Genomic DNA, 12,980 nt, shown 5'->3' on the forward strand with positions numbered 1-12,980 from the left:
ACACATTGTCTTTTATACCTCTGTGCTCTGCGCTGACGTCTTGGCTGTGGAATGTTGCTGGTATCCAGGATGAGTTAGGTTCAAATGACAGTAAATGATCAGGACCTCGTTAGCTGTCTCTCAGCTTCTCATTAAAATATCTGAAGACATTTACATGAAAAGAAAAAAAGTAGGTACCACAGGAGTGGCAGCAAAATATTAAAATTGTACCATGCAGCAGAGCCTTGAAGAAAATCCCACGAACCGCAGCACCACTGAGGCTGGCTTAGGAAAGGGTTGATGAAGCCAGGTGTGATGGTGTTAGCCTGTGGTCCCAGCTACCCAGGAGAATGAGACAGGAGGATCACTTTAGCGCAGTTCAAGACCAGCCTGAGCAACATAGTAAGACCCCATCTCTTAAAAAAATCTTTTTTTCATTAAGAAGGGGTTGACGTGTTGATAGTTCTTAGTTCTCTACAATTCGAAGCAGAACAACAAGGCAAGTTAGAAGGAAGGTACTCTGAGAGCTCCACAGAGACTGTTTTCTGCGTGGCCAGCCACTGGCCCTGTCATCCCTGTTTGGCGAGGCAGTAACTTGTCCCATCCTGCAGTCAGCTCAGGTTTGGCAGGGACAGACGAGGGAGGTCCCTGGACAGTATATGGTGTATGTGGTATATGTGGTGATGTGGGTAAGGAAGTGTCTTAGCAGTAAGTCATTCTGTAGGATAGTGGTTTTTAGCACTGCACTGCCAACCCCATTTACATTAGACACATTGAATAAAGAAATCTACATCTGCAGTTGGAAGTTCAGAGACTCCTTCCGTGATGTGGTTTCTTCCATTTGATTGTCCAGTTTCCCTGTTTTGTTTTTTTGTCTTAAACACTCGCTTCTCAGGGCCACTGGGTACTTTCTTGGCAAATACACTCACGTTTTTCACTAATTTAGAAGAGGAGAAACTGGATGTAATAGATGAACACATTTCTCTGGGAAAATGTTATCCCATTAACCATCCTTTACTTGAAAGGTTATATCTGTTAATTCTGTATGAAGGATTCAGGTGAAAATGAGTAAGGTCACTTGTTTTATTGCTGTTTCAGAAACCATTCCCAAAGCAGTGTCATTTAATAAGAGTGAATCACAAGAAGAAATGCTACAGGTTTTTAATGTAGAGACTCACACTAGCAAGCAACTGCGGCATTTTAAGTTTTTGTCAGTGTCCTTCATGTCTCAGCTCCTGTCTTCCAATAATTTTCTGAAAAAGGTAATGTGTTCTTTAAATGTGTTTATAAAAAGGTATTCTGCTGTCTCCAAGGAACTGTTCTCAACCAGTAGAAGTAGCTTGGTAAATGGCTCATGAAAATGGGAGGCACGCCTTTAAAGATAATAGAACAAGAAAGTATGTTTCACCATGAAAAGCCGTTCGTCATGATCTACTGAGATGGAACATAATGTAAACTCTGTGACTTAGTGGTTTCATTCTTAAGTGTTGTGTACCCATCAGAAGTTTATGAACCTGTACACCAAAAAAACTACAAGAATCTTTATAATATTCATAACATTCTTCATGGTAGCACAAAACTGGTAACAACTCCAGTGTCTACCAGCAGAGTAGATAAATTGCCTGTATTTTATTTTATTTTTTGAGACAGGTCTCACTCCGTGTCCCAGGCTGAAGTGCAGTAGAGCGATCATGGCTCACTGCAACCTGAAACTCCTGGGCTCAAGCAATCCTCTTGCCTCTGCCTCCCAAGTAGCTGGGACTACAGGCGTGTGCCACCTACATCTGGCTAATTTTAAAACTTTTTTTATGGAGACAGGGTCTCGCTCTATTACCCAGGCTGATGTCAAATTCCTGGCCTCAAGCGATCCTCCCAACTCGAGTTCCCATAGTGCTGGGATTACAGGCATGAGCCACCATGCCCAGCCTTTCTTTACCTGGATATAGTGAGTTCTGCATGTATGATTTGTATACATCTGTTTGTGTATTAAACTTGTTTAAACAATGAGAGAAAAGGAAGGAAAGAAAGGAATATGACCAGGAATACAAAAATGGTTTGACATTAGAGTACTATAAAGTCCGTTGGGTCCTATAATGCGTTAACAGATGAAGAAGGGAAACCATATGATCATTTTACATTTCACAGTGAAATAATTCAGCAGACTCAATGCTTATTCACAACTTAAGAGAGAAAAATCCTCGCTCACACCTGTAATCCCAGCACTTTGGGAGGCCGAGGCGGGCGGATCATGAGGTCAGGAGATCGAGACCATCCTGGCTAACATGGTCTCTACTAAAAAATACAAAAAATTAGCTGGGCGTGGTGGCGGGCGCCTGTAGTCCCAGCTACTCGGGAGGCTGAGGAAGGAGAATGGCGTGAATCCGGGAGGCATAGCTTGCAGTGAGCCAAGATCGAGCCAATGCATTCCACCAACCTGGGTGACAGAGCGAGACTCTGTCTGAAAAAATAAAAAAAGAAAAAAAAGGAAAAAACTCCTCTTAGCAGTGCAGGATAGATGGGAATTACTTTGGCCTAATAAAGGTGACAATCTGAAGCTTGTGGTTTATATCATACCTAATGATGAAATATTAATGGTGTGCCTGCTACAGTCAGGGACAAGAATCTCCTCTGTCATTGTTTCTATTCAGGAAAAGAAATGAAGTGTAAGAATCAGGAAAGAAGAGAATCAGCAATTAGAACTAATAATGAGTTCAGTAAGCTTGCTTAAGAGAGATCAGTGTAGACACTATCTAGAGATCAGTGTAGGTTGTGATCTGTATCAAGCAGGCTGGCTGAACTAATTAGTCTCACCACTGTTATACAATATTATTATTCCTCAAATTAGAAAACGGAGTAGAAAAAAAGATTTCCTGTATAATAAAAACATAAACTTATAAGGTACCAAGAATAAGCCTGACAAAAATATGTGCACAAATATTACAGGGGAAATGTGCAAGATATGAAGGGACACAGAAGAAAACTTGGAAGAAATAGAGAGAGAGACACTGTGTTTACGCATGAAGAAGCCTCACTATTTAAAGGTGGCAGATCTGCCCAGATTGGTCTAGAAACTCAGTGTGCTTTTTCAATTATATCATTTTAAGAAATGATATTGATACATTGATACCAAACTGTAAGGGGCCAAGGACAGTGGTATGGTGCAGGAGTAATCAGATGGATCAATGTGACTGAACAGTAGGCCCAGAAACACATGCAGGCGTAGGTAAGAGGTGCAGCAGGTGATTTTACAAAGCACTTGGGGGAGAGAATGGTCCAAGTGCTGGCCCTGGCATGATTTGTTTCCCATTTGGGGAAAAGTCTGATGTCACACCTTGTAGAAAAGACAACTTTAGTCAGAGTAAAACTTCATTGTACAAAACAACAGTTCAAATGTTTAGAAGAAAATCAAGGAGAACATGATTGTGACTGGAGGATAGGAAAGAATTCCTTTAAAATTTTGATTCAATAGAAAGCCACAGGCTGAGAGAAGATTATTGCTCTGCATAAATCAAAAAGCCTCAGTTTCCATTAGAACAGCTGGCAAAGAATATGAATTCACTGAAGAGGAATTACAGATGGCCAGTTAATGTACAATGTCATTTAGCCTCCAGTAAGCAGGAAATGTGATTAAATGTGATACCCATCAAATTGGCAAAACTGTTGAAGTCGTCAGTACCAGGGATTGGGTACGTAGTGGCAGACAGTGTGATTGTTCCAACCACTTCAGAAAGCAATTGGCAGGATCCCATGAGGTTGAAAGTTCCAGTAATTCCTGTGATCTGGTCATTCCCTTCCTTAGGCATATATGCTGTAAAACCTTCCCAAGATGATCAAAGGGACATAAAAATGTTCTTCTCTAGCATTATTAGTAAAAGGGGAAAAAATGGACATAAACTAAACATCTAACAACAGAGGCAAATGGATAGATAAGTTGTATTTATAGAGGAATATCATATGCAGTTAAAATGAAGGAACTAGAACATAAGTCACCATGCATAGATCTCAAAAATATGTTTCCAGAAAAACATGTTGTTCCGTGATATGTAGTGTTTGAAACATTTGGAAGCAGATTTGGGATGATGGTTGTGTTTGTGGGGCTTGGGGTAGAGGGAGAATAGGACCAAGGAGCAGTACTTGGGGGATTCCAGCTGAATCTGTAATGTTTAACTTCTCAACAAAGGATATGTGAGCTCACCAGATCAGCATGTCATAGAATTCGGTAGTGGTAATTGAGTGTTGATTGCTGTATTTTTCTGAACCATTGTAGTACTTTTTAGATACTACCAGTAGAATGTAATTAAAATAAATTAAGAGAAATAGAGTTACTACAGTATAATGAAATGATATGAACCTGATTAAATTGTAATGTCAGAAAACAGTTGCTGTGGAAGGTTTCAGTGAATGGTCCGAGTTTCATTGAACTGACTTGAAATGACTTTTATTATTGACTTCCATACCGTTCTAATGACATCTTCTTTAAAAATTAGGTAGTTGAGAGTGGTGGTCCTGAGATTTTAAAAGGCCTTGAAGAGAGGTATGTTTCCTTTTCTTTTTTTACTTTTTATTTGGAAACGACTTCAAACTTATAGAAAACCTGGAAAAACAGTACAGAAAATTCATATACTCTTTACAACCAGGTTCACCATTTGATACTTTCTGCCACATTTGCCTTAGCGTTCTCCCTATGTAGGGTTTTTTCTCTGAGCCATTTGAAAGTAAATCATATACATTATGTCTCTGAGAATAAGAGATGTTCTTATAAAACCACAGTACATTGATCAAATTCAGAAAATTTAACATTGATCCAATCCAGTGATGTAATCTACAGTTCATACTCCAGTCTCCCTAATTATCCCAGCACTGTCCTTTACACCGCATGTGTTTCTGCATCATGATCCATGTCAAGTCTGTGTATTGTATTGAGTTGCAGTATCTGTTTAGTGTCTTAATCTGGCCCTGATTTCTATGGGCTCATGAATTCTTTATTCCGTGGATTCTAATCCATATGCTGCCATTATATATTTGGGTGCAGGAATTTTCCTTTCTCTCCCATGTCCTCGGAATTTGCTTCCTGGCCTTGCTGTGTACCTCCTTTTCAGATGCATGGCATTCCCAGGGCCACTGTCCTGCCCCGTCCACTGGAAAGTGCCTGCCCTGCAGCCAGGATTGTGAGCTGCTGAGTTCCAGTCCTGTGGGCTGACTTGTAGCGCTATGCATAGGACTTTCGTTTTTGGAGCTGATTTTGTCTGAGCCCCCTTCTCCCCTCCTCTGCTGTGCGGTGTCAACTTCTGTCTCCACTCTTCCCTCTAGCTCCCCCCTCAGGCTGGCAGCAGTGGGGGGATCTCCAGTGGCAGCTGTGTTGGAATTTGGTGTGTGCTTTTCTAATGACAAGTTATTTGAAGTTTGTAGTCTTTTTTTTTTTTGTCTCCTAATAATGTGAAAGAAGTGGGTTATATGTTCATTTGTATTAATATTTCTCTTTATATAAATGGTGTATGGTGTGTGTGCATGTGTATGTGTGCGTGTGTGTGCCTGTGTGTGTGTGCACACACACCTGCCATTAACCTAGGGCCATAACTCCCTGAACACCCCACTTGGACAGCCCAGTGAGATCCACTGAGCATGAGCTAGATATGAGTGAGTTCCTTAAAAGCTTTCAGCATCTGTTGCTTATTCAGCACCTCACAGAGTCTGAGCGAGGACAATGCTTCTGCACAGAAGCGCCTAGTTACTTCTTGATGATCTCTGTCTATGGCAATAATCCCTCATTTCCTTTCTTTCCGAGTAGTTTTTGAAATAATTTAGTACAGAATTATTTAACTGGTCTTTCTACTTGAAACATTTAGCATAAGGTAGACATGAACAAGTTCTCTGAGTGCCTTCAGCTGCCGTTTGCTGAGCGAGCCTCTGTGTTTCAGGTTGCTGGAGACCGTTCTCGGCTATATCAATGCAGTTGCACAGTCCATGGAAAGGAACGCAGACAAACTCACCGTGAAGTTCTGGCGCGCGCTCCTTAGTAAAGCTTACGACCTGTTAGATAAGGTAGGTGTTCGTTTCTCCCCGGAATTACTGTTTTGTTGCTGTTTTTTAAATTATTGTGAAATTATGTAAAGTTTTTAAGAATAAACTTAGCAATTCCTTTTATGAATATAATGAAGCTCAGATTTTTCTTAGAAAACAATCTCTTGATGACTAGAAATAGATTTGTCTGGAAAAAATTGTTTCCTTACCAGTTATGAGAACATGTACCTCGTATATTTTAATAATTAAGTCATATAATATATAATGTTCTACTTTATTCAAGTGGAATAAAATAAAAGTATGAAGTATATTACATACATATCACTGGCCTTGAAATTAGGATTGCTGATTCAAATCTAGCTAAATGATTTAGCTTCATGCCTTTGGCACTTCCTCCTGACATCAGGCTTTTGTTTTGTTTGATAATGTGTGGTTGGTAATGCCTACCTGAAAGGTTATTTTAAGAATTAAATAAGAAAATGTGTGTGGAAGTGCCTGGTGCCTGGAGGTGTGCAGTGGACAGCAGTCTGTCTTAATTGAAGTTGATTTTTTTTTTTTAATTTGTTTTTCTTTTCATGTTAAATATAAAATTTCTCTTTAGGTCAATGCCTTGCTACCCACAGAGACATTCATTCCTGTGATCAGAGGGCTGGTGGGCAATCCCCTGCCATCTGTTCGCCGCAAAGCGCTGGACCTTTTGAATAACAAGCTACAGCAAAATATATCCTGGAAGAAGACAATAGTGAGTGAAGACCCAGGACACACCCATTTACTGTACTTTGCTTTATCAAAGAGCTGTATTTAACTCCCTTCAATTTCTCTAGTGGTACAATTTCAAATTGAAGTATATTATTATCTGAATATAATACCATGACATGTTTTAAAATGTGACGTTAATTCTAATGGGAATATATGTGTGTTGTAAGAGCTCTTAGAATGGAATTTCAGCCTAGTGGAATTCTTGCTTACTACAGAGCTTACGTGGCCCTAGCCTTAGCATAATTCTAAGTCCCTTTTACTCCAGATCAGTGGGTGCTTTGTATAAGTGAAACACTGGCTAGAACATGCACATCGCTTAGCGTGACTGTGTGACTCAGGACCCCCGAGTCTGATTTCCATTTAGACAATCTCAAGCTGTGACAATGGGAAAATGGACAAACATTTTTTGCAGCTTTAATGATTTGGGGATTCTGGCTGTCCCCTTCAGGTTACCCGTTTCCTAAAACTGGTTCCAGACCTTTTGGCCATTGTGCAGCGTAAGAAAAAGGAAGGGGAAGAAGAACAAGCAATCAACAGACAGACAGCGTTGTATACCTTAAAGCTTTTATGCAAGAATTTTGGTGCAGAAAATCCAGATCCTTTTGTCCCAGTGCTGAGCACTGCTGTGAAACTGATTGCTCCAGAGAGAAAGGAGGAGAAGAATGTCCTGGGAAGCGCGCTGCTGTGCATAGCAGAGGTGACCTCCACCCTGGAGGCGCTGGCCATCCCCCAGCTTCCCAGGTATGCGGCCGGAGACTTGGAACAGGAACTGTTACCGCCTGGCACACATTGAAAAATAACACTTTGGTGACTTTTTTCTTTTTCCTCTGAGTAGACGTTGCATAAAATTGGATTTGTTAAAGAATTGATCTTGCAGGGTGTGGTGGCTCACGGCTGTGATCCCAGCACTTTGGGAGGCCAAGGCAGGGAGATCGTTTGAGCCCAGGAGTTTGAGGCTGCAGTGAGCTATGACTGCACCACTGCACTGTAGCCTGGGCAACAGAGTGAGACCCTGTCTCTTAAAGAAATAATAATAAAAATAATTAATCTTCAAACAGAAAGACGCAGCCTTCCCATTTATCTTCAGATGCTCTGCTTTGCAGTGTTAATCGTCCTCCATTCTTCCTTCCTTTTGTCTAGTATAGTCAAAAAGCAGTGGGTGAAGGTTCTTGGCAGAGGGGCCCATCCAGTTAGGCAAGGCCAAAGCGGCCTTCTGCTGCCAAATTTGGAAGTTAGAAGCTCCTGGCTGTGGTAGTTCCTTACTGTACAGCCAGTATGTTCCTTAACCTGTTAGAGCTTTGCTGTCTATAAAACGGAGACAGTATCTACCTCATAGGATTTCTGTAGGGCAGTGCTTGCAAGGAGTTTTGCATAGTGCCTGACACATAGTAAGTGTTCAGTTAATGAAAGACATTGTTATTTTTTAAATTACTGTTGTGTCCGTACTGTTAGCACTGGGAGATTTCTTGTGCTTAGCCACATAAAATGTATAGACACTGCTTTTTAGGCTATGAAGCAGATAGCGATGTAATAGGCACAGTTTGCTGGTTTTTTTCATAATGCCCTCTACTCCATTCCCTAGCCTCTGTTTCTGCTTCAAGTTCTTCTAAAGCTCTTACTTTGTTTCTAGCCTGATGCCATCGTTGCTGACAACAATGAAGAACACCAGCGAGCTGGTCTCCAGCGAGGTCTACCTGCTCAGTGCCTTGGCTGCTCTGCAGAAGGTTGTGGAGACTCTCCCGCACTTCATCAGCCCCTATCTGGAAGGCATTCTCTCCCAGGTGAGCCACGATAGCCACGATGGCCACGACATGCTACGCAGGGTGGCTGGGGAAAGTAAAAGATCACAAATGTAGTGATTTTGTTTTTTCTTTAAGGGTTAGTTTCCGTTTGACAGAAAGGAGTCTTATTTCTGAAGAGATGTGCTTGCTTTTATTAAATGTGTACTTTTTCTCTTCCATCATCCTTGCCACTTCATCTTGAAATTGATATGGGGGTCACTTTTTAGCGAGCTGCTTCTCTTCTTTAATTGTGCGGAATGTATTCTGGCTTTTTTTTCTTCTGTGAGATCTTTGGAGTTGGGCTGGTAGAGCCGCCTTTTATTACTTGTGGAAATTGATGGGCCCTGTTTCTACTGTGAGAGGTTTAATCCTAAGGCATCTTGCAAAGCAGAATTTTTGTATTGCACGTCAGCGGTTTCCTGTCAACATGCTAGGGGCCAGTGGTATTTATGATTGAAGGTGCTCAAGAATGTTGAGACCTGGCTGTTCCATTGTGTTGATCATTTGCCATTTACAAGGTTAGGAGCCTTCATTACCATGGGGCAAGTGATTAAACCGTTTCACTTACACCACAGCCAGGGTTTAAAAGTAGCCTTCTCAGAGAAAGGGGCCTGTGCTCTGAGGAGCTTTCTCAGTTTTTTAGCAACTTGACTCTTGCCGTGGTCCCTTGCATTCCTGTCCTCTAAGAAAATCATCTGTCTGGGTGCTGTGTGTGCGTCTGCGTCTACCATCGGCCTTCGCCCCTGATCGCAAGTTGGGCAAGAGGTGTCTGCCCAGTTTTATCCACTGACGTTTAGGGCTGACTTTAAAAGGAACTCTGTGTGTAGTTAAAAAGTGCTAAGCATTTTCCAAACACTAGTACCTCATCATGAAGCCTCTCTGTAAGTGTGTGTTTGTCAGCGAAGATCTGCCGTGGCCCTGATCACTTTTTTTATATTCCTGTAGGTGATTCATCTGGAGAAAATCACTAGTGAAATGGGTTCTGCGTCACAGGCTAATATCCGTCTCACATCTCTTAAAAAGACACTGGCTACCACACTTGCACCCCGAGTCCTGTTGCCCGCCATCAAAAAAACTTACAAGCAGATTGAGAAGAACTGGAAGGTTAGATCTTATTGGGTATTAAGACTTTGGAGAAGGGAGAGGTGGTACTGAAATGTGTAAACTTTGACTTAAAGAAGAATATTTAGTTTTTAAAAATACACACCGCTGAACTCTAGGAATCATTTGAAAATGGCACATCTCTTTCCTGTGTTATTGGTAGAATCACATGGGTCCGTTTATGAGCATCTTGCAAGAGCATATTGGGGTGATGAAGAAGGAAGAGCTCACCTCCCATCAGTCTCAGCTAACCGCCTTTTTCCTGGAGGCCCTGGACTTCCGAGCCCAGCACTCTGAGGTAAGCTCAGGTTCACTTCTCCAAATCCTAAAGCTGTTATCCACCTATTGAAGAGTCCGAGAACAATCTAGCTGTGTAACAGTGGTACTTGCCAAAATAATTTACAGTCAGGTATCAGCACTCTAATAAATGGGCTCTTCTGTTTTCAGAACGATCTGGAGGAAGTTGGAAAAACGGAAAATTGTATCATTGACTGTCTAGTAGCCATGGTTGTCAAACTTTCCGAGGTCACATTCAGGCCCCTGTTCTTCAAGGTGACGCTTTCTTCCTCTTCCTCTCTTTTGTGCTCAGATTTAAGTGACAAGATGTCGAAGAAACTAATACTGTCTTATCCTTTCAGCTGTTTGATTGGGCTAAAACAGAAGATGCCCCAAAGGACAGGTTGTTGACATTTTACAACTTGGCAGATTGCATTGCTGAAAAGCTGAAAGGGCTTTTTACTCTGTTTGCCGGCCACTTAGTGAAGCCTTTTGCTGACACCTTGAACCAGGTGAACATCTCCAAAACAGGTGGGTGGTCGCTTCAGTTCAGCCGTCACCCTTGCCCTGTGTGCCTTATACAAGGTACCAGTAAGACACAACCTAGTGCTTGGAAGCAAGATTTTAGAGGTTCTTAAGTCCTAAGCTAAGGAGGGTGAATTTTTTACTTCATTGTTGTCAGACAGTGAAGTGTTGTTTTAGCATGATGAGCAAATGTTATAAGTCACCTCACTTGGGAGAAAGAATAAAGTAAATGGCCGTTACCGTCAGTTACTGGAAGTAACTTTAAAACGCAAAAATTAAGATTAGTTTATTCTCTAATGCTAATACGTGACCCACTTGACAGTTGAGGGAATTTAACTTGCCAGAGTGAGTGTTAGAATGTTAACTCTAAAAGAAGGAATCATTCTTCGAGAGACCATCCATTGTGTTCTGCCTTCGTCCTGATTATGATTTCTAGATCATTTTAGACTCTTCTGATTTAGTTATTTTAATAGTGATTTCAATGTAAACATTGGAGATTAAATGGTTAAGTTCAGTGTTTTTTCATTTTTACTCTTCCCACGTCTACAGATGAAGCATTTTTTGACTCTGAAAATGACCCTGAAAAGTGCTGCTTGCTGTTGCAGTTTATTTTGAACTGTTTATACAAAATCTTCCTTTTTGATACCCAGCATTTTATAAGTAAAGAGAGAGCAGAAGCCTTGATGATGCCTCTGGTGGATCAGGTAACCAAACAGAATCATCTTTCGTTGCTGAGGAAGCCATCACTGTTCGAGCTTGGCAGGTTTTAGATCTGCTCAAATGACAGCTTGCTAGGATTTTTCTTTGTAAGGTTGTTTTTTCTGGTCTTTTTAATGAAATGTTTTATTTGAAAATTGTTTTTTCAAAGATATAACTTCATTGTGGAATTTGAGTTTTGTTTTGTTGTTTTGAGACAGGGTCTTAGCTCTGTCACCCAGGCTGGAGTGCAGTGGTGCAATCTCGGCTCACTGCAACCTCCACCTCCCGGGTTCAAGCAATTCTTGTGCCTCAGCCTCCCGAATAGCTGGGATCACAGGCGCCCGCCTCCACACCTGGCTAATTTTTGTATTTTTAGTAGGGATGAGGTTTTGCCATGTTGGCCAGGCTGGTCTCGAACTCCTGACCTCAAGTGATCCACCCACCTTGGCCTCCCAAACTGCTGGGATTACAGGCGTGAGCCACCATACCTGGCCCTGAGTTATTTTTTATTTTTTATTTTTTATTTTTTAAACTGCTCAAAAGACAGACATGATATAAGCTGTCATGGTTAATGTATTCATTTGTTTTAACTGGGCCTCACTGAGAACGCGTCAGAGCATGGCTGTCCTCTGGAGCAAAGAGCTCCTCTGAGATGTTCTGCTGGAGAGAAAGGGGCGATGATAAAGGGTATGAGATTCCATTTGAGTTCTAGAAGGCAATACATTTGCCCTAGAGAGTATTAGAATAATGCCTGGTTTTTGAACCTGCTAATATCATGAAAGATAGTAAAATATTTATATGTTGGATATTTTTTCAAACAGAAGAAAGAAATGAGACTTGTTGTTCAAAGTCTTTGTCTTATTCTTCCTAGCTGGAAAACAGGCTTGGGGGAGAAGAGAAATTCCAGGAACGGGTGACAAAGCACCTGATACCATGCATCGCACAGTTTTCGGTGGCCATGGCGGATGACTCTCTTTGGAAACCACTGAACTACCAGATTCTGCTAAAGACGAGAGACTCCTCGCCTAAGGTTAGGAACTGCGTGACAAGTACTGAAACTGCATCTTTTCACTGCGTAGCCTCAACAGCCTGCAGGTGGTCACAGATGTAGGCCCCTAGTAAACTGGCAGGGAAGAACATTGCTGTTTGTCATCCAGTGCTAGAGGTCCGGTCTTTTGTATTAGGCAGAAATTTGTGCCTAAGAACATTTTGTTTTTTACTTATAGGCTATTTGTAAAGAATAGCAATGCCCTATCCCCACCCCAATGGTGCGTTGGGCAGAAGTACTAAAATACTTTCTAAATACTTTTAAATAACAAAGACTTGAAGTAATTCCTTCTTTTTTAAGTGCCATTGAAATGTCATTGTGCTCCAGAGAGAAATGCATTGAATTTATCCACACTATAGTCTTTTGAGTTAGAGCAATACATTCTGTTGTTTATAGATACTAGGCTTATGATCTTGTTGAGTAAGTGGTGGCAGTGGAAATAAAACATGGGTAGGTTGAGTGGAAGTCAAAATTCGACACCCAAGTGTTACGAATTTCAAACTGTTTTAGCAATGAGTCACCATTTCTCAAACTAATGATTGTATTAGAACTTTACTGGCTATAACAGACCAAAGCAGAATTTTATTAATAGGATTTATTAGTTCAAATTCTTTATTAGGATATGCTAACAATGAGACTATTATGATGAACCCCCACATTTTAAACCATAGGTTTTTATACAAGTAGCAGTATCAAATTTATTGTAATATTTTACTTTGCACAAATCAAGGAAATCCTGATTGAATCTAGGTAGTTACAAATGGTTTTTTAATAATTCACTTTGTACTGTC

The 12,980-nt window shown here is 41.0% G+C and overlaps 1 protein-coding gene across 2 annotated transcripts in view; it reads left to right on the plus strand.

The window, feature by feature from the left end:
- Positions 1–12,980, plus strand: part of HEATR1 (HEAT repeat containing 1) — a 53,903-nt gene that overhangs the window by 38,821 nt on the left and 2,102 nt on the right. For both annotated transcript variants that reach the window (XM_001157116.8, XM_063809640.1), the window contains 12 exons: positions 1,078–1,241; positions 4,467–4,513; positions 5,898–6,021; positions 6,602–6,742; positions 7,208–7,500; positions 8,390–8,540; positions 9,486–9,644; positions 9,805–9,939; positions 10,089–10,193; positions 10,280–10,448; positions 10,992–11,146; positions 12,013–12,171. In XM_001157116.8, coding sequence (XP_001157116.3) covers positions 1,078–1,241; positions 4,467–4,513; positions 5,898–6,021; positions 6,602–6,742; positions 7,208–7,500; positions 8,390–8,540; positions 9,486–9,644; positions 9,805–9,939; positions 10,089–10,193; positions 10,280–10,448; positions 10,992–11,146; positions 12,013–12,171 — 1,802 coding nt within the window. The remainder of the gene's footprint in view (positions 1–1,077; positions 1,242–4,466; positions 4,514–5,897; positions 6,022–6,601; positions 6,743–7,207; positions 7,501–8,389; positions 8,541–9,485; positions 9,645–9,804; positions 9,940–10,088; positions 10,194–10,279; positions 10,449–10,991; positions 11,147–12,012; positions 12,172–12,980) is intronic.

This window comes from Pan troglodytes, chromosome 1 (genome assembly GCF_028858775.2).
Source record: "Pan troglodytes isolate AG18354 chromosome 1, NHGRI_mPanTro3-v2.0_pri, whole genome shotgun sequence".
NCBI classification, from domain to species: Eukaryota; Metazoa; Chordata; class Mammalia; order Primates; family Hominidae; genus Pan; species Pan troglodytes.